General features: G+C 42.1%; 1 protein-coding gene and 1 pseudogene across 1 annotated transcript in view; one reads left to right on the forward strand and one right to left on the reverse strand.

The window, feature by feature from the left end:
- LOC132362117 (large ribosomal subunit protein uL24-like) overlaps positions 1-11,452 on the reverse strand; it is a 44,940-nt pseudogene extending 33,488 nt beyond the window's left edge.
- Positions 11,453-11,572: 120 nt separating this feature from the next.
- Positions 11,573-21,833, forward strand: part of MARCHF6 (membrane associated ring-CH-type finger 6) — a 77,743-nt gene continuing 67,482 nt past the window's right edge. The window contains exon 1 of the mRNA XM_059916105.1: positions 11,573-11,814. Coding sequence (XP_059772088.1) covers positions 11,796-11,814 — 19 coding nt within the window. The 5' untranslated portion in view covers positions 11,573-11,795. The remainder of the gene's footprint in view (positions 11,815-21,833) is intronic.

Raw genomic sequence — 21,833 nt, forward strand, 5'->3', positions numbered from 1 at the left:
CAAAATAAGTGCTCAGTAACTGTTTAAAGATAATGAAGGCATACAAGAAGGTAACAAAAGAAATTCAGCTTCAGAGCTTAATGGTTTCCATAGGTACAGGAGTGAAGGTGCCAGATAATCCCTAAAGGTTCCTCTGGGTTCCACAAGATAAAATTTCTAGGAAGAACTTCGCTTAAGGGCAACTACACAATTTCAGGTTAGAATCCGAAATATCGGATGAAAATGTTTATTTCAACAGACTCATTGGTTAAAGAGATTCTCCCTTGGAGCCCTGGGAGCTGCCTCTGGACGCTGCATGTAACCATGTGTGGCAGAGGGGGTTGACACTTGCTGGCTCTACAGCCTCTGGAGACAGCAAGTCAATATTGAGTTTCAGATTGGTGGGGAAGCGTGAGTATTAGTTTGACTGCTGTAACAAATTGCCACAGACCGGGTGGCTTAAAACAACAGAAATTTCTCTCTCACAGTTCTGGAGTCGAGAAGTCTGAAATCAAGGTGTTAGCAGGGCAACATTTCCTACAGAGGCTCTGAGGAGAATACATTCCTTGCTTCTTTCAACTTCTGGTGGTTGCTGGCGTTCCTTGACCTGTGACTGCATCACTCCAATCTTTGCTTTCATCTTCACATGGTCTTCTCCTCTGTGTGCCTCAAATCTCCCTCTGCCTCACTCTTATAAGGACACCTGTCATTGGATTTATGGTCCACCTGGATAATCCAAGATGACCTCATCACAAAATCCTTAATTACATCTGTAAGGACTGTTTTTCTAAATAAGGTAACATTCACAGGTTCCAGGGATTAGGGCGTGGATGTGTTTTGGAGGGCCACCATCTGGCCCATGACACTGATCTCCCAAGGCAAGAACATTAAAAAGTTCATAGTTCACTCCTGAAAATGCTTGTTGATGGCCACGGAGCTCCCAAGACATTCTGGAGCTGAGCCAATGAGCTCACGTGGGACAGCCCATCATCCATCCACCCTTGGAGATGGCATTTATTGCCAGCCTGCAGCAATCTGACATAGCTGGGATAGCCAACAGAGCTTAAAGAAATTCCTGGGCTAAAGGATCCTCTGCATGTGGAAGTTTTCACAGCCAACGTAGATACTTTTCTAATCGCAAGGGTGGACCTCTTGGTCCATTTATCCTTGGGGTCCTTGGGGCTTGTATAGTTTAGCATTTTTCAGAGTGCATGCCCAGGCACTCCAGCTGTGTGAGATGGCCTCTGAGAAAAGAGTTCAGTGACCAAGGACATGCGAACAACACTGGGGACCATATTCCCTCTTGTGGATGCTCAACACATTTTAATAGATTAAAGGCACCCAGAAATCCTATGGTAGAGAAGCCCAGTATTTCCCAACTTGCCTGCAACTCTTTACAACTCATAAATCATACTTGGCTTTGGAAGGGAAATCTATTGGAAAGGAAATGTATGAGCGTGTGTTTGCACTGTGTCTTCTGTGTTGGCAGAATGAGGGAATGTCAGATTATGCCTCCTTTCTGACCTTATTTGCAATCTCAGAGCTTGTGCCAACCACTGACTCTAATGGGCTCTGGTCTCTGCTCAGCACCAGCTCCTCTGCTGACACGTTGCTTCATCCCAGGATTCAGCTGTGTTTGCCCAGGACTTACTGACTTGCTTGATGTTACAGCAGAGAGCACAGAACTCTCTGTTATGCCAAGTCCTCTGAGGCCCTCCTCACATTCTGCTCCTTTACCATAGTTGAGGGACATGTGGGTGAGCTTTGTGTACATGGCACCGAATAAAGCATCTTCTTTATCTGCTTCATTGAGTAATAAGTTCAGATGTGGCAACTCAATCTAAATTTGTGTGGCTTAAGCCCAACTTCTCTTTTTCTTCCTTTGGTCTCTTCAGAAGGAACTCTCAAGGCCCAGTTATATCACATGGACAGTCAGGACGCTGTCACTTGGGAAGAAACAGCAGGCATCAGCCGTGATTTGCCTTTCTCTTTCTCCTTTCTTTCCTTCCTTCCTTCCTCCCTCTCTCCCTCCCTCTTCTTTCCTTTCCTCCCTCCTTTCTTCCTTCCTTTCTCTTCTTTCCTTCTCTTTTTCTTTTCTTTCCTCTCTTTTCTTTCTTTCCTTCCTCCCTCCCTCTCTCCCTCCCTCTTCGTTCCTTCCCTCCCTCCTTCCTTCCTTCCTTCCTTCCTTTCCCCTTCCTTCCTTCCTTCCTTCCTTTCTTTTTCTTTCCTCTCTTTCTTTCTTTCCAAGAATTAGGAGATTGACACAAACAGAACAAGGTTTTATTTCATTGGAAAAATTACAGGAGACTTTTCTTTTTCTTAATGGCCATACCACACGGCATGTGGGATCTTAGTTCCCCGACCAGGGATCAAACCTGCAACCCCTGCATTGGAAGTGTGGAGTCTTAACCACTGGACTGCCAGGAAAGTCCAAAAATTACAGGAGAAGTTTTTAATAAAGAGCTTAGAAGGTTTTGTAAAATACACTTGTCATTACGAATATCAACAAGAATGTTTTTAATGATAGCATGCACTTTCAAATTTAAGAATAATTTAAAATTTTGGCTGTCCCACTTTGTGAAAAAGATATAAATGAAAGAATATGAAGGACTGTGGCTTTCATGTTTTACTCCACAGATTTTTTTTTTTTTTACTTAAAAAAATGTTTTTTTTTTGGCCATGCCACAGGAATCTTAGTTCCCTGACCAGGGATCAAACCCAGGCCCCCTGCAATGGAAGCATGGAGTCTTAACCAATGGACCACCAGGAAAGTCTCTACTCCATGTGTGATTAATGAATGGTGAGACTCAGTAGCCAACACTTTAACCAAGTGATCAAACTCGGCATCAGTAATCATGGTCCTACCTGACATTTTGGCCTCCTGATTTGCTACCATATGAAAAACACATCATCTATGAAATATTCTTGCTAAAAAATGTTTAACTTGAGTCATATCAAGCCTCTAGGCTAACTTCCAGTTTATAGGAAATACAGGGGTTAAAGGAACAGTTAAATGACACCAGGACAAATCAATCAGACAAATCTAGAATGAAGGACATTGTATAAAACAACTGTCCTGTGATTTTCCAACAGGGATAGTCATTGAAAAATGAAACGTACAAGGACTGTTTTAGATTAAGGGAGACTATGTAGGCTTAAACCAGTGGCAATGCATGAAGGTCAATTGAACGCTTGTTCAAAAAAAATTCAAAACAAAACTATAAAAGACATTCTTGGGACAATTATAGAAACTTTAAATTCTAGATATTGTTATGGTGTGGCAATGGGTTTAAAGGACATTATTCTAACTGTAGGAGATACATGCTAAAATGCTTAGAGGGAAAGTTGTTCAGACACATACTTTCAAATGACACAGAAAAAAAACTATAGTTAAAATACATATGGCTAAATCTTAATATGTTGAATCTAGGTTGAGGGCATATAGGTGTTCATTGTACTATTCCTTCAACTTTTCTGTATATTTGAAAATGTTCATAATAAAATGTGCAGAAGAAAACTGGTCTTGAAGGCCTTCATCTCAGTAACATTTTGGCTTAAATTGCAAGTAATTTTTGTTTGAATATTGTATCTGAATATGTTAGGGATAAGAAACACTTGGTACTTTGTTTTGATGATTTGATTTGATTCAATGTAGCTCCTTGTTGAGACTATCTGCCTGAAGCATTGAAATTGAATTCATTATAACTGAGAAGTGCAGATGTAGAAGTACAGACACACCAAACCTTATATATCACTGTTGCTCAATTGATATTTCAGCTACCTTATGAATGTGTCTCTTGCTAAGAAAGGCATTCATACACATGTTGCTATTTCAGCAACAAAAAGTATCTCCTGGAAAATTTTGCTTTGTTTATTCAGCCAATATTTATTGACTTACTACTACATGTCCAGGCCTGTGTTGGCCTAAGGGAAACATCAGTAAATGAAAGGGGGCCACGGCCGTTGAAGATCCACAGTCACTGACTTCCAAGTGCGCAAGGACAGATGTAGCCTCATTCATGCTAATGCAGAATTCTCTAAAGATTTTGCTTGTGTACACCCTAAAAAATTATTACCTTCATTTCTTTTTTTTTTTTTTATATTTCACTGCCTGCAGTGTTGGTTTATTTTTTTTTTAATTTTTTAAAATTTATTTATTTAAATTTTATTCATTTATTTATTTATGGCTGTGTTGGGTCTTCGTTTCTGTGCGAGGGCTTTCTCCAGTTGCGGCGAGCGGGGGCCACTCTTCATTGCGGTGCACGGGCCTCTCACTGTCGCGGCCTCTCTTGTTGCGGAGCACAGGCTCCAGACGCGCAGGCTCAGCACCTGTGGCTCACGGGCCCAGTCGCTCCGCGGCATGTGGGATCTTCCCAGACCAGAGCTCGAACCCATGTCCCCTGCATTGGCAGGCAGACTCTCAACCACTGCGCCACCAGGGAAGCCCTACCTTCATTTCTTGATAAAAATTTTTCATTGTATGTTTAAATGGCAGCAAAGATGTAATTCTGGCATAAAATTGATATTTTAAAATTGTTTCATCACTTTTTTTAAAAAAGGGTCCTAGTAAGTATAATTTCTTTATAATCTTTGTCTGGTAATCCCATATATGAAGTCTTTGTAGGATGGTTTCTGTTATCTGTTGTCTGTAAGTTCTTGTTTATATACATATATATATATATATCCCAGATATGGGATTACCATATTGTATCTGACAGGTACTTAGGGGTCCCAGTAGTTCAGGATCATTTTGAACTAAATTTATTGCTTGAGATTATTTGGTTACTGGCGTGTCATGAGTTTGAGGTGCAATCCATGCCAGGGTTGGTTCCTGGGTATAATTTAATAAGGCTCAGCAAAACCAAATTTTCCTTAAAGTTTCAGAGAGGGGTCTACTTTTGGTTCACATTTGGTTCACTATTCCTCCTGAGATCGCAGTTCTGGAGGCCCTGGGGGAGAATCCTGGTAGAAGGTCTCTTAATAGATGTTTCACCGTGGGCAGGCTCTGGGCTTTGATAGTTGTTATTCTTGCCCCTGGAAGCCGTCAAAATTCAGGTTCAAAGTTTGCCTGTAATCAGCAGAGCAAAAGCAACTGCCATGTTCCATTTATATCCCGTCCTTAGATTCTGGCCTGCTAGTTGCTTTACTATTTTTGTCAACTCTTCAGTGGTTTTACAAATATGTTTTTAATATTTTATCAAGTATTTTCAACTGTTGTTCTAAATAACCTAGCCTGCTATATTCTTGGAAAGGGAAGTAAACATCATCATTTTTCTCAGTACTTTAAATGAGAAGCTCTTTTAACCTGAGGTTTCTGCCTGGACTTGAAGGCAACCATGAACTCCTGGAAATTGTATGCAACATTTTGTGTTTATGCAGTTTTTCTGGGAAAAAAGCCCACAGATTTTATCAGATAGTCAAAGGTGCTAATGACTGAGACTTCCCAGATCTGAGAACCACTGCTTTATAGTTCCATTAGCACGTAGCAATTTTAATTTTAAAAAATGATTTCAGAATAATTTCAGACTCACAGAAGAGTTGCAAGTACAGTCCAAAAAAACTCTGATATTGCCTTCACCCAGATTCACCAACTTTTAACTTCTCTCTCTCACTCTCACACACACACACACACACTTAGTCTTTTTCTGAACCATTTCACTACAAGCTTCAGACCTGATTCTACATCACCTCTAAATACTCTAATGTGCATTTCCCTAAACAAGGACCTCCCAAGAAGTCAGGAAATCAACACCGATACAACACTACCATTCAAAGAACCTATTCAAATTTTAATTTTGCCAACTGTCCCACAAATGTCTTAGTTTTCAGGTCTAGGATTCCTTCATACATTGCATTTAGTTGTCACGTCTCTTTGGACTCCTCCAATCTGGAACAGTTCCTCAGTCATTCTGTCTATCATGTCCTTGAGAGTTTAAGAGAATACAGCCCTTATATTCCGTAGGCTGACACTCAACTTGATTCCACTGGATGTTTCCTCATGCCCAGACTCAGGCATGCATTCCTGACAAACTTCAATTTTCTCGTTATGTCAATCTGTCCCATCACTGGTGATGTTGACCTTGATTATCTACTCATGTTGATGTCTTCACTGTAAAACTACTATTTTTCTTTTTAACTGTTGGAAAATGTTCCAATAATATGCTAAAATCCTGTTCCTCATTGAAACTTCACCCATTCTTAGCCTCCATTGACAACTCCAGTCTGAACCACTGTCAGGTTGGTAAGTGATTTTCTGTTTATATCATTCCTTTTACATTTATTGGTTGGAATTATACTGCAAAGTGATTTTCTGTTTTTATCATTCCTTTTACATTTATCGGTTGGCATTATACTGCAAAGGAAGAGCTTTTTTCTCTCCCTACTGATTTATATCATGGTGAGCTCATGAATTCCTATTTTACTTAATAGGTTATAATCTGTTACTGTAATATTTATTTTCATGCTCAAATTGTCCTCAGCATGGCCAACGGGAGCCTCTTTGAGCCAGTTTCTTTATCCTTTTAGCATGGCCCTATCAGTTTTTGAGCCTTTCCTTAATTTCTGCACAAGATGTTCTAGGCTTATCTTGTAGTTTTCCTGCTCCAGCCCTAAAATCTGACATTTCTTCAGAGAGTCTTGGTTCCTCTTTTTTTCCCATATAAATATTTTTTGAAAATTTTGAACTTTATTTTGTTTTAGAGCAGTTTAAGTTTCACAGCAAAAGTGAGAGGGAGGTACAGAGATTTCCATATACCCCTACATAGGCTCCCCCATTATTAACATCCCCCATGGTATATTTGCTACAATTGATAGAATTGACACATCATGATCACCCAAAGTCCATAGTTTGCATTACAGTTCACTCTTGGTCTTGTACATTCTATGGGTTTGGACAAATGTCTGATGACATGTGTCTATCATTATGGATCATACAGTCTTGGTTCCTTTTAGTGGAGCATGGTATTAGAAACCAAAATCTGTATACTCAGTGTGCTCATAGCTACTGAGATATCACTGCATGTCTATCCTCTCAGAGGACAGAACTAGGAAATGTATATAACGTACACATAATATTAAATAATATATATTTCCTAGCGTATATATTTAATATCTGATATATATTATATATGATATCTACAGACATACATATATAGTTGAGCCTTGAACAACACTGGTTTGAACTGCATGGGTCCACTTATACTCAGATATTTTTTCAATAAATACGTACTACAGTACTACACCTTCTGAGGTTGGTTGAATCCAAGGACGTGGGACCACAGATATGACGGCTGACTATAAAGTTATACTCAGCTTTTCAACTGAGCAGTGGGTCAGTGCCTCTAATCCCCACATTTTTCAAGGGTCAACTATATATATTTCTATATTTGTTTACATTTTAAAAAATGAGTTCCTAATGATACCTATATTTCCAATCCAACACCTCAGGGTTTTTTCTAGCCTTCCCCTTTTCCATGTTAGTATTTTCTCCAACAGTGGGAAATCTGGTCATCATTATTCAACATAATCAATTGTCCAACCACACCAGTCTTCTCTCTCTGCCACCTGCATGTCTCTCCCTTCAGCATCCATGTTCTTGCCCACATTACTGTTGTGTCTCATAGCAGGAAGGGAGGAGAAATGGAATAGAAAAATGGAAGGGAAGGGAAGATGAGATGAGAGGGAAAGGAAGATAGTAAGGAAGGAAAGAGTTTAATGTTAAGATAATGCCATAAACTGCCTTCAATAATTTATAGACGTTAACGTTAAGCTTATAGTAAGGCACTTTACTTAATTATCATATGTATACTTGGTAAGCAGCAATTCTGTGCAACTTCTGTGCAACTGTTGTAAACTCTTGGGCTTCTATCTAAACATGGGCTCATGGTAAAAAGTTGAGAGTTTAGTGGCAGTGTTAAGAGTGTGGCTGCTGAGGCTTCCCTGGTGGCGCAGTGGTTGAGAGTCTGCCTGCCAATGCAGGGGACACGGGTTCGAGCCCTGGTCTGGGAAGATCCCACATGCCGCGGAGCAACTAGGCCCGTGAGCCACAACTACTGAGCCCGCGCGTCTGGAGCCTGTGCTCCGCAACAAGAGAGGCCACGATAGTGAAAGGTCCGCGCACCGCGATGAAGAGTGGCCCCCACTTGCCGCAACTAGAGAAAGCCCTCGCATAGAAGCGAAGACCCAACACAGCCAAAAATAAATAAATAAATAAATAAATTAAAAAAAAAAAAAAAGAGAATAAGGGTAGGAATTTAAAAAAAAAAAAAAAAGAGGGTGGCTGCAAATGGTAAACAGGTGAGGTTTAAAAATTAGAGGTCTGGAGTCAGACAGACCTGTGCTTTAATTTTGGTTCCTCTTCTACATATGGCCAAAAGCAAGTTACTTATCAGCTGTCTCAGATTCCTCATCTGTGAAATGGCTACAATATTTGCTTTGCAAGATTGCTATTAACGTTCATTGGACATAATAGGGAGTTAGGTTAATTATTGTTATTGTTAGTTTGTTAGAGTTGGTGCTCAAAAAATTATACTGTTGTCTTCCCACACATCCCCTGTTGCTCCTTTGATTGCTATATGGAAACCCAGAATTACTAAGCTATAGTATCCTCGTGGCACAGTGCGCGCGCGCGCACACACACACACACACACACACACACACACACACACACAGAGGCTGGAACCACGTGTATGCTATACCTTTAAGTGTCTCTTTTGATCAAAATAACTTTTTCTCAGGTTGAAATTCTGTATGAATTCTAACTGGTTTCCTTGGATAAGTTCGGCGAATAAAAATATTTCTATACAATCTTGGTGTCCTTGTTTGAAAACAACGAGAATTCTAATTATAATACATATCTATTGTTTTGTCCTCCCTTTTCTTGTGGGACATGTTCTTTCTGCACTTCAGTAATGTAGTTCAATGGCGGTGTACACGTTATGTTCTTACAGACCTTCATCATTTGGTTCAGGGATGGGCACCTAGCTGGACCAATGAACTGTCCTTCCCTAGGAATTGTTGACTTGAGACCAGAGATCGTCACCCTTGGCCTGTCTGATGGTGAGGCTGAAGATATGACCTTGAGAGCTATCAGGGGCCTTGTCCCCAGCCATGTGGAGGAAACTGGTGTGACAACAAGAAGCTGATGTGCAGAGAGAAGCAGAGCAGAGGGATGGGGGCAGAGAGGGGACTCTGGTTCCAGCAATTCCTGAGGCCCACTGGACCACTACCCTTGTCACAGTTTGTTCATGTCGACAGTCCATTCCTCCCTTTTGTCTACTAGCTTAGTTGGTAACCAAGAGACGTCTGACTGCCTTATGTATCTCAAAGGGTTTGTTGTGAGGACCAATGCCTGGCACATACTAGGGACTCAACAAATATTGGTTGATTACTCTTAGGTTTAACCTCCAAAGGCTGAATGAAAAAAGGTTGGGGCAATTCTCAACTCTAGAAGTAACCTTCCTTTGAGCATCACAAAGGAAGACACAGAAAGACAAAAGGAGGGAGCCCTCCACCCGCACCGCATACACCCACATCCCTCCAATCCTAACCCAGGTCTACCGCCTGGAGGTTCACATACCTGCCCGGAAAGACCACTGGCACTTCCTTCAGTAAATCTCGAAGTCTACCTCTCAGAATCCTTCCCGCTTTTGCTGTACAACCCGAGGCTGGGTCTGGTGGTCCTGAACTGTGACCCTGGTCTGAGTTGAGTGCTGTGCCACAGGCCTTACAGGGGATGTGAGTGCTTGTCCGGTTGGGCGGGAGGGGTGGGGACTGGGGTATGAGCCTCCTTCAGATTCCATTTCTTGGGAGATAATATAGTCTAAACATATTTAAGAAAAAGCTTAAATATGCTCAGTTCTCAAGGTCAGCCCTTGAAATCAGCGGGCCTCCATTATCGTGTCAAGACTTTGAATTCTCTCCTACCTTGGGTAACATGAGTGACTCTGGTCAAATCGGTGACATTAGTCTTCAAGGGCTGCTCTCTCTACAGAGGATTCCACTTCATTATTTTTTTTTCTTTTTTTTTCATTTTAACAGTTTTTAATGAAAGTTGTATACAAGATTACTTCATTCCTGCATCTTCTCAATTGTTTCTTCCTTATATTTGCCCTTTTCCTTTCCTACTTGGCGAGATTTGGCTTTATGTTCGAGGATCTTTTTGTGGTCTTTGTCCAGTTTTAGTCTGGTGATAACCACCTTGCTGGGGTGAATGCCCACATGGACAGTCGTGCCATTAGCCTTCTCCCGCTGCGCTCGTTCAATGTAGACGACATACTTCTTCCTGTAAACCTGGACTATTTTGCCATTTGCTGCCCTTTGTAGTGCCCTCGTACAACCTGAACTTCATCGTCCTTCCAGATGGGCATGGATCGGACATTGTACTTCTGTCTCAGCTCTTTAGAAAGAGGGGAAGACATAATCTTCCTGCGAATGTAGGAAGGCGCATTGAAATGCCTTTTCGGGTTCTTGCTTCGGTCAGAAGTCACAAAGGGATTGAACTTCATTTCGGCCGCTGGCGCTTCAGCGACGGCCACAAAAGGGAAGAGGGCCCACTTCGTTATTTTTATTCTAAGTCTCATTCTGATTGATGAGGCTTGGGGGAGGGCGTCTTCCCAACTCCTTCACTCACACAGATGGAAAAGAGATTGCTAGCATTCCTGAATGTATCATATATCTAATCTATATGCAAGTCATTTGCATATTCTTTAAAATAGATTTCCTTCGGATTAGAGACACTTTTAGTTCTACTCAGGTGATTCTAAAAGTGGTGACCTTTCTAACTTGTTATTTTCTACATAGTTCTTCTTTGAGACAACAAGCCAGGGATTACGGTGAGGAAAGGTGCTGTACTGATGGAAGCAGAGCTCAGTCCGAAGCAATTTAGCTCCGGCCAGGTAAGCGTCCGACACGCAGTGTTATCAAGCCCTGTCCGTATCTGAACCGATTTCCCTTACAGGAGGGTGTTGCAGCCTCCAGCCTAAGCAGGTTATTGAAGCAGTCCTTCCAGGCAAATGAAGTTTCCCTGGGAGGGATTGTGGTAGAGTTAGAGCTTGCCTTTTTAATTTAAGTGACATTTCAGTACTTCCTCAAAACGTGCATCAGAAGTGCCCGCGTGCGGAACAAAAATGCATATCCCTGGGCCGACTCCAAACACGCGGCACCAGAATCTCGGGGCGGGAGGGAGGGGGGCGCCGAACTTGTATTTTCACAGGCGCCCAGGTAACTCTTCAGCTCTGAGACCCGCCTTAGTCTGCACCGCGCCCGGGCCGGCGCTGGGCTCGCCACCTCGCCGTCAGGCGCTCGCTCCCGCTGCTCTCCTCCCTCAGCTCCGCGCCTTCTGTGTCGCCTCCCTCGGGGTCATTAGAACTCAGCTCCTTCTAAGGTTTCAGCCCCATTGCCCCGCGCAGCCCTGGGGACAAACCCCCTGTGGTCCGCCGCCCACGAGAGTAACCACCCGCTATCCGCGAAGGGCGCCGCAACGCCCCCGCGGCCGCCGCCGGAAGTGACGGCACTTGTCGTTGACGCGCCCCGCCCCTTCCGCCTCCGCGCCCCGCCCAGGCCTCTCCCCTCCGCTTTCCCCGCCCCTCCCCCTCCCCTCTCTCGCCCGTTTTATGTCAGCCTTTCTCCCTCTCCCTGTCCCCTTCTCTCCTTCCTCTAGCTTCCTCTTTCGCACCTGAGCAACGCACCTGCCCGGGCCCGGCTCCGCTCCCTCCTCCCTCCTCCCCTTCCCTTTCCCCCGCCCCGGCCGGAAGGCTCAGGCCTCCGCCGCGGGAGCTTGGCGGCTGCGTCACCGCCGCCCCCCCGCCCCAGACAAGATGGACACCGCCGAGGAAGGTAAGTCGGCGGCGCCCGCGCCCTTGCTCTGGCGCCCGGGTGCGGGCCGGGCCCGCGCCCGGTCCGCGGCGCTCGAGGCGGGCGGCGAGGCCCGGGCGGAGCGGCGGGGGCGCCTCGGCTCGGGGCGGGGGCGCGCGGTGACGGCGGCGGGACCCGGCGGGCGGGATCGCGGCTGGGCCGGCGCCGGGGCCGTTTGTCCGCCGAGCGGCGGGCTCGAGGGGCGGCAGGGAGCAGGAGGTGACCCCTCGGCGCCCCCCGCCGTTTCCCGCGCGCGCGCGCGGAGGGCAGGACCCCTGCCCGGGCCGGGGGCGTCGGGCTGCGGCGGCCGCGGCCGGCGTGGCTCCCCGCCCCCTCTGTCCCACCAGTCCTGGGTTGGGGGTGACGGCGCCGTGGTCGCTGCACGAAGTTTGGGGGCGTTTTCCACGCCCTTCCCCCACTTGGTTTTGTCTTTCTTTATGTCGCTTTGCCCCTCGCTCTCCGGGCCCGACCCTTTAACGATAAAACTTCTTTGTTGACTGAAACTTCGCGAAAAATACCCCGCCAGGTGACGGCCTGGTGGAGTGAACTGACCTCGTATTTAAAAACCTTGCCCTCTGCTTGCGTGGCCCCTAGTAGTTTGTTTACTAAGCGAGGCAGAGGCAGGGCCACCGAGGTTATTCGAATCAGGAAGGCTCTTTGTTTCGGTGTAGTTTATTTTGTGTTTAGTCTCTGGCACCAATAAGCAGAGTTTTGTGTGTGTGTTTTGCTTTGTGAGTGCGTGTGTTTTGGATGTGGCTGTTCTGGAACAAGCTGACTCTTGTGAACTGAATACAGAAGTGAAGACATGACTGAACATCTGTGACTAGTGAAACGCATTTGCTAATCCGTAGAAGGTAGTTAGGTTGTTTTTAAGCAGTTTTATCTTTTTAGAGTTTATCGAATAATTTCGTGAGTGTGTAGAGGAAATTCCTAATCGCTTTCCTGTTGTTGCGGTTATCGGTGAAGATACATTTATGCTTTGGGTTTATTATGTGGGGATATAAGCGTCTTGCAACCTTACGGGTTGCGATTTTGATGATTTTAAATGAAGATCGTTAGGGACTGTCGTGGTGTGCAGTAATGGGTGATGAAAAGTTTGATGTTGTCTGTATATGTGATGCGTGGAGGGGATCAATTTATCATTTTTTTTAAAGAAGTCTTTCGATAGGAAAACCTCAACTGTAATGATATTTGCATGTTATACTTGACAGTTTACAAAGCATAGTTACATGCCTTCACATTTGATCTAAGATCCCTATGGAGTAGGTAGGTATTATTATCTTTTATAGGTGTGGAAGTTAGTTATTTTAATAGTTTGTCCAAGTTTCACACCCTAGTAAGAGAAAGATTTGAACCTAGGTATCCTGATTACACAGTTTTCCTTTCATTATGCCTGAGTTGTTTTTATTATATGCCGTGAGTGAAAGGTAATCACCACAGGAGACTCCTTTGGAAAAAATAGTAAAGTGAAACTGCTGAGGAGGTTAGGAATTACTTTCTTTTGACAGGTGGTCTTAGTGTGTAAATTTCCATCTACATCCATACATCCTTTTGGATTCAAATTTTAATGACTCACTCTAGTAATGAATGTGTTTATTGATTTATCAATTGATATATACTGGCATGTTTTATTAAATTCCCATTCTTTGAGCTTAAGCACTTAGTACTTGCATACACTTACCGTATGATAGTGGTGATTCAGGAATTGCAGAATCGCAAAGGTGGACTCATGAAAGAAATATTTTCCGAGTGCTTCTAATGCACTGCCCACCCCCCTCAGTCGGGGTAAAGTACAAATGATATTTATCTACTGACTTGAACACTGTTCTCTATTGAAATAACTGACATTTACTGAGGACTTGATGGATGGCATGTACTTCACTAAACATTTTATACACATCTCATTTAACGCTCTTAAGACTTTTAGGTAGGCACCATTCCCTTTCTACAGATGAGGAAACTGAGGGTTAGTATGATTAAGTAACTTGCCCAAGGTCATACAGGTAACAGATGTCAGAGGCAAGATTCCAACTCAGGTCTGACAGACTCCGTGGTTAAATTTATAAGTGGATACCCAGTGTCCAGTGTTGAGATGACTGTATTTTTGTCACTCCCTTTATAAGATGAATTATCTACATAATTTGACAAAGCTTTACCTTGCATGTGTTTTATGACACTGTTAGTCATGAAATGAAAGTGAATCTTAATACTGCTCATGCCTAATTTTGCATAATTCCAAATTGGAAGTCTTCTGAAATTTTCAAAGTTAGTGTAAATTTAACTTGAAAAAATGCTGGAAGGAAAAGGAGGATTACAGAAGATTTCAGGATAAAAATGACAAAGTGAAGACACCAAAAAGCTTGGAGACAACTTCTGTTTGCTGAATGAGTTATTACAGGTTATTTCTTAAATTAAAAAAATGCAATTGGGTTTTTATTTGATTATAAAAGAAACATTTTTTTTTTTTTTTGGTAGGAGACTTGGAAAATATGGCTAAACATAAAGAAAATAAAAATTTTTTAAATCTTTAAATTTTATCACTCGTTAAAAACACTGTTGATGTTCTTCACTTATCTATTTTTTAATATGTTAATCTGAGCAAACAGAAATCTGAAATGCCAACCTGCAAAGAGATTGTTAAGCTCTTCCATCTCTTTTAAAAGTTGCATGTTGCTTTCCTTCTCATGGTACCATATATGATGTTATAATGCTCAGAATGTTTCATATTTGTAGTAAACAAGACTGAATTCTATTAGAAAATGGGTTGTTTGCCAGATGGATTTTGACCCTTCATATTATGTGTTTGCTAGGTATTAAAGATCTCTAAAGTGTTCAGTGTATTAAGTTTTATTTTTGTAAAATCAACAGTTTTATAATCCATTCTTATAATACAGCCATGCCTTGTTTTATTGTGTTCACTTTATTGAGCTTTGCAGATATTAATTTTTTTTACAAATTGAGAGTTTGTGGCAACCCTGCATTAAGTCTATAGGTGCCATTTTTCCTGAAGCATTTGCCCACTTCATGTCTCTGTGTCACATCTTAGTAATTCTTTCAAATATTTCAAATTTTTTCATTATTATTATATTTGCTATGGTGATCTATGATTTACTGTTGTAATTGTTTTGGGACACCATGAACTGTGCCCACAAAGACAGTGAACTTAATAGGTAAATGTGTGTATTCTCACTGCTCCACCAACTGCTGTTCCCGTTTCTTTTTTTCTCCTTGGGGCCTCCCTATTCCCTGAGGCCCAACAATATTGAAATTAGGCCATTAATAACTCTGTAATGAACTCTAAGTATTCAAGTGAAAGGAAGAGTCGCATGTCTCTCACTTTAAATCAAAAGTTAGAGATAGGTTAAGATTAGTGAGGAAAGCATGTTGAAATCCGAGATAGGCTGAAAGCTAGGCCTCTTGTACCAGTTAGCCAAGTTGTGAATGTAAAGGAAGAGTTCTTGAAGAAAGTTAAAAGTGTTCCTGCAGTGAACAAATGGATGATAAGAAACATCCATATTGCTTATGTAGAGAAAGCTTTAGTTGTCTGGAGAGAAGATCAAACCAGCCATGACAGTCCCTAAAGCCAAAGCCTAATCTAGAGCAAGGCTCTAGCTCTCTTCAATTCTGTGAAGGCTGAGAAAGTTGAGGAAGCTGCAGAAGAAAAGTTTAAAGCTAGCAGAGTTTGGTTCATGAGGTTTAAGGAAAGAAGTTGTCTCCATAACACCAGAGTGCAAAGTGAAGCAGCAAGTACTGACACAGAAGCTGCAGCAGGTTATCCAGAAGATCCAGCTGAGATAATTCTTGAAGGTGGTCACGCTGAAAAACAGATTTTCAGTGTAGATGAAACAACCTTATCTTTGAAGCAGATGCCACCTAGGACTTTCATAGCTAGAGGGGAGACGTCAATGCCTGGCTTCAGAGCGTCAAAGGACAGGCTGATTCTTGCTGGGGCTAATGTAGCTGGTGACTTGAAGCTGAAGCCATTGCTCATTTACCATTCCAAAAATCCTAGGGCGCTTAAGAATTATGCTTAATCTACTCTGCCTCTGTTCTGTAGATGGAACAACAAAGGCTAGATGACAGCACATCTGTTTACAACATGGTTTACTGAATATCTTAAACCCACTGTTGAGACCTACTGCTCAGAAAAAAAGAAGGTTCCTTTCAAAATATCGCTTATTGACAATGTACCTGGTCACCCAAGAGCTCTGATGGAGATGTACAACAATATGAGTGTTGTTTTCATGCCTGCAAACGCAACACCCATTCTGTAGCCCATGGATCAGGAAGTAATTTCAACTTTCAAGTCTTATTATTTAGGAAATACATTTCATAAGGCTATAGCTGCCATGGATAATGATTCCTCTGATGGATCTGGACAAAGTAAATTGAAAACATTCTGGAAAGGATTCACTATGCTAGATGCCATTAAGAACATTTGTGGGGGCTTCCCTGGTGGCGTAGTGGTTGAGAATCTGCCTGCCAATGCAGGGGACACGGGTTCGAGCCCTGGTCTGGGAAGATCCCGCATGCCGCGGATCAACTAGGCCCGTGAGCCACAATTACTGAGCCTGCGCGTCCGGAGCCTGTGCTCCGCAACAAGAGAGGCCGCGATAGTGAGAGGCCCGCACACCGCGATGAGGAGTGGCCCCCACTTGCCGCAACTGGAGAAAGCCCTCACACAGAAACGAAGACCCAACGCAGCCAAAAATAAATAAATAAATAAATAAATAAAAAAGTTAAAAAAGAATATCAGTTTCTTAAAAAAAAAAAACATTTGTGATTCTAACACAACATTGTAAATCAATTATACTTCAATAAAAAAAAAATAAAATTTAAAAAAACATTTGTGATTCATGGGAAGAGGCAAAAATATCAACACTAATAGGGGTTTGGAAGAAGTTGATTCCAACCCTCATGGATGATTTTGAGGGGTTCAGGACTTCAGTGGAGGAAGTAACTGCAGGTGTGGTGCAAATAGCAAGAAAAATAGAATTAGAAGTGGAGCCTGAAGATGTGACTGAATTCTGTAATCTCATGATAAAATTTTAACAGATGAGGAGTTGCTTTTTATGGTTGAGCAAAGAAAGTGGTTTCTTGAGACAGAATCTACTCCTAGTGAAGGTGAAATGAAAAGTTGTTGAAATGACAACAAAGCATTTAGAATATTAGGTAAACTTAGTTGGTAGGGCAGGGGCAGGGTGTAAGAGGATTGACTCCTATTTTGAAAGAAGTTCTGTTAGGTAAACTGCTCTCTATCATCAAATATTTGAACTTCAGAGCTTGAGGAGATCTTAGATCTTCCTCATTTTATCGATTAGGAGTCTGATCCTGCAAAGCACTGATATTTTTCAGTTTCAAAAAAAAAAATCTGTTCTTTGCTCAAGGATATACATATTTTAAAAGTAAAAGCACTGCAACATTGGAATAAATGTTGCAAGTATTGATGTATGAAACTCTCATTAAGATATTAAACGTTTTGCCATAGTAGTGTGCTCTCAGTTCAGCCCAGTGATATATAGAGCTGACGTTTTTCTTTTTCATTTTTCTAAATTACTGCTCACACTAGCAGAATGTAATATAAAATCTCATCAGCCTATTTTTATGGACTGCCAAAACAATTGTTTTTTATGCTTTATGAATTATATTCATTGGGAAGGGATGAAGCTGAACTTTATCATAATTGATCATGTTCTGTATCTATTATGGTAAAACCTTGAGGTGACTTAGATTTGGAAGTAATGGGTTAAAAGGATAGGAAGTTGTCAGAACCAGACAGCTAGTTACTGTCTTTCTAGAACCACATGGTCTTTCACCTCTGCTTCCAGTAATGCCTGCTTCATTCTTCTTGCCACAGATCAACTTTCACTGCTTTGGCATGCTTATGGGCAAGCATACATGCACTTATTTGACAAGTGTTTATTGAGCACCTGTTACGAGCCAGGCACTATTTTATGTACTTGGGCTAGGCTGGTAACAAAATAGACAAAATCCCTTCTTTCATAGAGCCTATGTTCTTGTTTTTGGCTTGGTAGAGGAGCAGGGGAGGACAGAAAATAAACATGTAATAAATTATATGGCATGACTAGATGGTTATACGTGCTGCGGAGAACAGTTAGTTGGGAGGGAACAAGATGGGTGAGAGAAGGATGAGATGAAGCTGGATTACAAAGGAGCATGAGTTAATTTTGGTGGTGATGGATATGTTCATTATCTTGATTGTGGTGACAGTCTTACCAGTGTCAAGCGTTATCAAGTGATATCCTCTAAGTAAGCGTATTTTATTGGCTGTCCGTTATTCCTCAGTAAAACTTTTTAAAAATCCATTGTTTTTTACTCATGCATGGCTTTGTAACCTCATGTATTGATCATTTGGTAGCTGTTGAATCAAGTTATGCAAATCTTCCAAAGCTTGACACATTTTCCTCTGTAACATAAAAGTCACATTCATTAACGTCACCACTTATCTCAGAAGGGCTTTAGGTATTGGAGAAGCTGTCGTTCTTATTGTGGTGGATATAGGTTTTCTAAAATCCTAATATTTGCTTGGAAGTTTTATTTTTGTCATTGGCAGCAAATATTGTCAGTGTTTTCCTTGGTTCTTAGGCTCCCTTCATTCTTTTGTGACACAATGCCTGCCGAATACCCAAATCTGTCTGAATAATTGTCATTTTGTTGTTGTTGTTTTGTTTTGTTTTGTTTATAGTAAAAATGGTGTTTCGTGGGAGGTGGAGGTGGGGAAGCAGTTCAGCTGGTAACTCCAAAGAATAATACAAGTGCTTTTTCTTGAGACAACCACTGCTGTTGAGCCTGAGTCCAGGAGTGAGTCCACACTGTCTGTATTTTTCACTTCTAAAATTTCCACTTGGTTCTTCTTTAAATCTTCTTTTTCCTTTGCACTTTGGATCCAGTGAGGAGGCAGAAAACACAGTAACTTAACTAGAGAAAGTTGAAAGAATTATTAACCTATGATAAGAGAATAATTATAAAGATGTAAGGACTACGGTAAAAGGTACCCTGGGCCTGAGGGAAAATGTCCAAGTAGGGACAGACTGGGGAGGGGTGAGGGCCCCTCCTCACAGCTGTGGTTCAGACCTCATTGGAGGAGTATGGAGTTGTCCAAGCCAGAGCTCGTGCACAGTTTCCGGGCGAGCAGGAAACAACCCTCCAGGGTGCATGCAGGAGACTCAAGGTTGACGGGGAGGCATGCAGACAGAGTTAGGGTACCACTGTGCGCGCAAGGCCTGGAGTGTGTTGAGCTGATGTCAGTGGGGCTGTGAGAAGTTGGTTACTAAAGCAAACCTGACAGTGCAGCGGGAGCAAGGAGTGCTCCAGTCCTCCTGTGTTGTTCCTCCAGCACCCTCTACCGACAAATTTATTTTTAAAAACTGTTTAAAACAGTCCAGTTTCTTATCACTGAACAGGTGGTACTGAAGGATAAATTTGGAGCTGAGAGGAAATATTCAATACATTGATACTTGGCACACTCCTGCTAAAACTTGGGAGTTATTGCCTGTGCTGCTGATTTTGCATTTGTCCACTGCTGGCAAAATCCTTACCACGAACTCTGTAACTACTGCAGGAGTCCACAGTACCTGCAGTTAGCTGCCACTGCTGTTTTTAGAGCCAGAAGTAGGAAATGGCTTTACTCCTTCCCTCCATCTTATGATCCCACAGAAGAGCTTCTCATTGACAGCATGTAACTCAAGCCTAGTCAGCAAGGCAGATGTAGTTTTCAGGCTCCCAGGAGCAATAGTATAGGTGAATGTTAGTTTTGTAATGATCAGTAATCTGGAGAGATAAGAAATAACTAAGCTTTGGGATATATGGAGAATTGGAATTTAAATGTATGCTTTCAAGGCCTAATTACCAAATCCACATTTAAAAAAAATAGGTATACTTTCACAGTCAAAAAGGAAGTGTTTTTCCACAGAATTTTAGCAGTTAAAAATTTCTTTTTCTTGTAATTGTAGAAGTAGCAATGAAACAGTAGAAACCGGGAAAATGGGAAGAAAATCACCCGTGTTCTCATCTAACCAATATAATGGCTATCATTTTTTTGTATTTTCTCTTTTAGGCTGTTTTGGGTTTTTTCCCTAGTTGTAAGAACAGTGTGTATTCATTTTTTCATTCCTGCTTTGCTTACTTAACATTATGCATACTTCCATATTGTCATATAACTGCTATTTTTTTTTAATTTTTTTTAATTTTTTTATTTTTGGCTGTGCTGGGTCCTCATTTCCGTGCGAGAGCCCTCTCCAGTTGCGGAGAGCAGGGGCCACTCTTCATCATGGTGCGCGGGCCTCTCACCGTCGCGGCCTCTCCCGCCGCGGAGCGCAGGCTCCAGACGCGCAAGCTCAGCAGCCGTGGCTCACGGGCTTAGTTGCTCCGCGGCATGTGGGATCTTCCCAGACCAGGGCTCGAACCCGTGTCCCCTGCATTTGCAGGCAGATTCTCAACCACTGCGCCACCAGGGAAGCCCAACTGCTATTTTTAAGGGGCTATAGACATTCGTGTAGTGAATGTACCACAATTTATGTAGTCACACTTCTGGTTTTAGCTATATAGGTTATCCACAGATATTTTGAATACTGTTTTTTAATGTATTTTTAATATTTGTTTACTGTAATCGTAGCTACTAATTATAAAATTTTTGTTGATAATTAGCTATTAAAAATCCTTTGTTACTACAACCAGGTGAATCAAGGTCAACATTAACAGTCATAAAAATCATGTTGATAATGTACCGTTCATATTCTGTGATGAGATGGCACTTTGTCTATGTGATTTTCCTCCCCAGAACCCACAGCCCCACTCTAATCATGAGCAAAAACATCACACCAATTCTGGGGACTTCCCTGATGGTGCAGTTGTTAAGAATCTGCCTGCCAATGCAGGGGACAGGGGTTCGAGCCCTGGTCTGGAAGGATCCCACATGCCGCGGAGCAACTAAGCCTGTGCGCCACAACTACTGAGCCTGCGCTCTAGAGCCTGTGAGCCACAACTACTGAGCCCACATGCCACAACTACTGAAGCCTGTGCGCCTAGAGCCCGTGCTCTGCAACAAAGATAAACCACCACACTGAGAAGCCTGCACACCGCAACAAAGAGTAACCCGTGCTCACTGCAACTAGAGAAAGCCTGCGTGCAGCAACGAAGATGCAATGCACACAAAAAATAAATTAATTAGTTTAAAAAAAATCGAAGTCATCAAAAACAAGGGAAGTGTGAGAAACTGCCAGAGCCAAGAGACGCCTAAGGAGACATGACAATTAAATGTAATGTGGATTCTGGGATAGAAAATGACGTTAGGTAAAGATCAAGGAAATCTGAATAAACTGTTGAGTTAGGTAATGATAATGTGTCAATATGGGTTCATTAAGTGTAATAGAACTACCATCCTAATGTAGGATGCTAATAAGAGGGGATACTGGGTACTGTGTACGGGGGAGCATTGTCCTGTCTCCTTATATTTTCTGTAAATGTAATCTGTTCTAAAAAAGTGTATTAAACCCTTTGTTTATTAAATTATCACTAGTTTATCACCAGAAGGAAAGTGGAAACATTTTGAAATCTTATGTGAAAGAACTTTCAGGGTAGAGAATGGCTTAAGAGTTAAGATGTACCCAAAACTTTAAGAGTTGTTTTGCATTTTTTCTCATAGTAGATACTTAGAATATGTTTGGATTGTTGGCTAAAAAAACTAATGGGATGGGCTAGCCTTGAATGGGTGTTGACTTCCACAGCTGGCACCAACTTGATAACCTCGCACACTATTGGGTGTTCCCCCTCCCTTTCATCTCATGGGCTGTCTCCATATTCAGTCACTAAGGACTTGAAGGTTTTGTTCAAAAAAAACTTTACTGAGCTAGGTTCTGTGCTAGGAACTTCTAAAAGGTATGCTTTGTGAAGATATTAAGTATTCAAATAAAGCAACAAAAGTTGCCATAGGATTTAACAGAAGAAATTTGCCCTTTAAAACCAGGAAGAGCTTTGTTTTA

This window comes from Balaenoptera ricei, chromosome 3 (assembly GCF_028023285.1).
Source record: "Balaenoptera ricei isolate mBalRic1 chromosome 3, mBalRic1.hap2, whole genome shotgun sequence".
In the NCBI taxonomy this organism is placed as follows: Eukaryota; Metazoa; Chordata; class Mammalia; order Artiodactyla; family Balaenopteridae; genus Balaenoptera; species Balaenoptera ricei.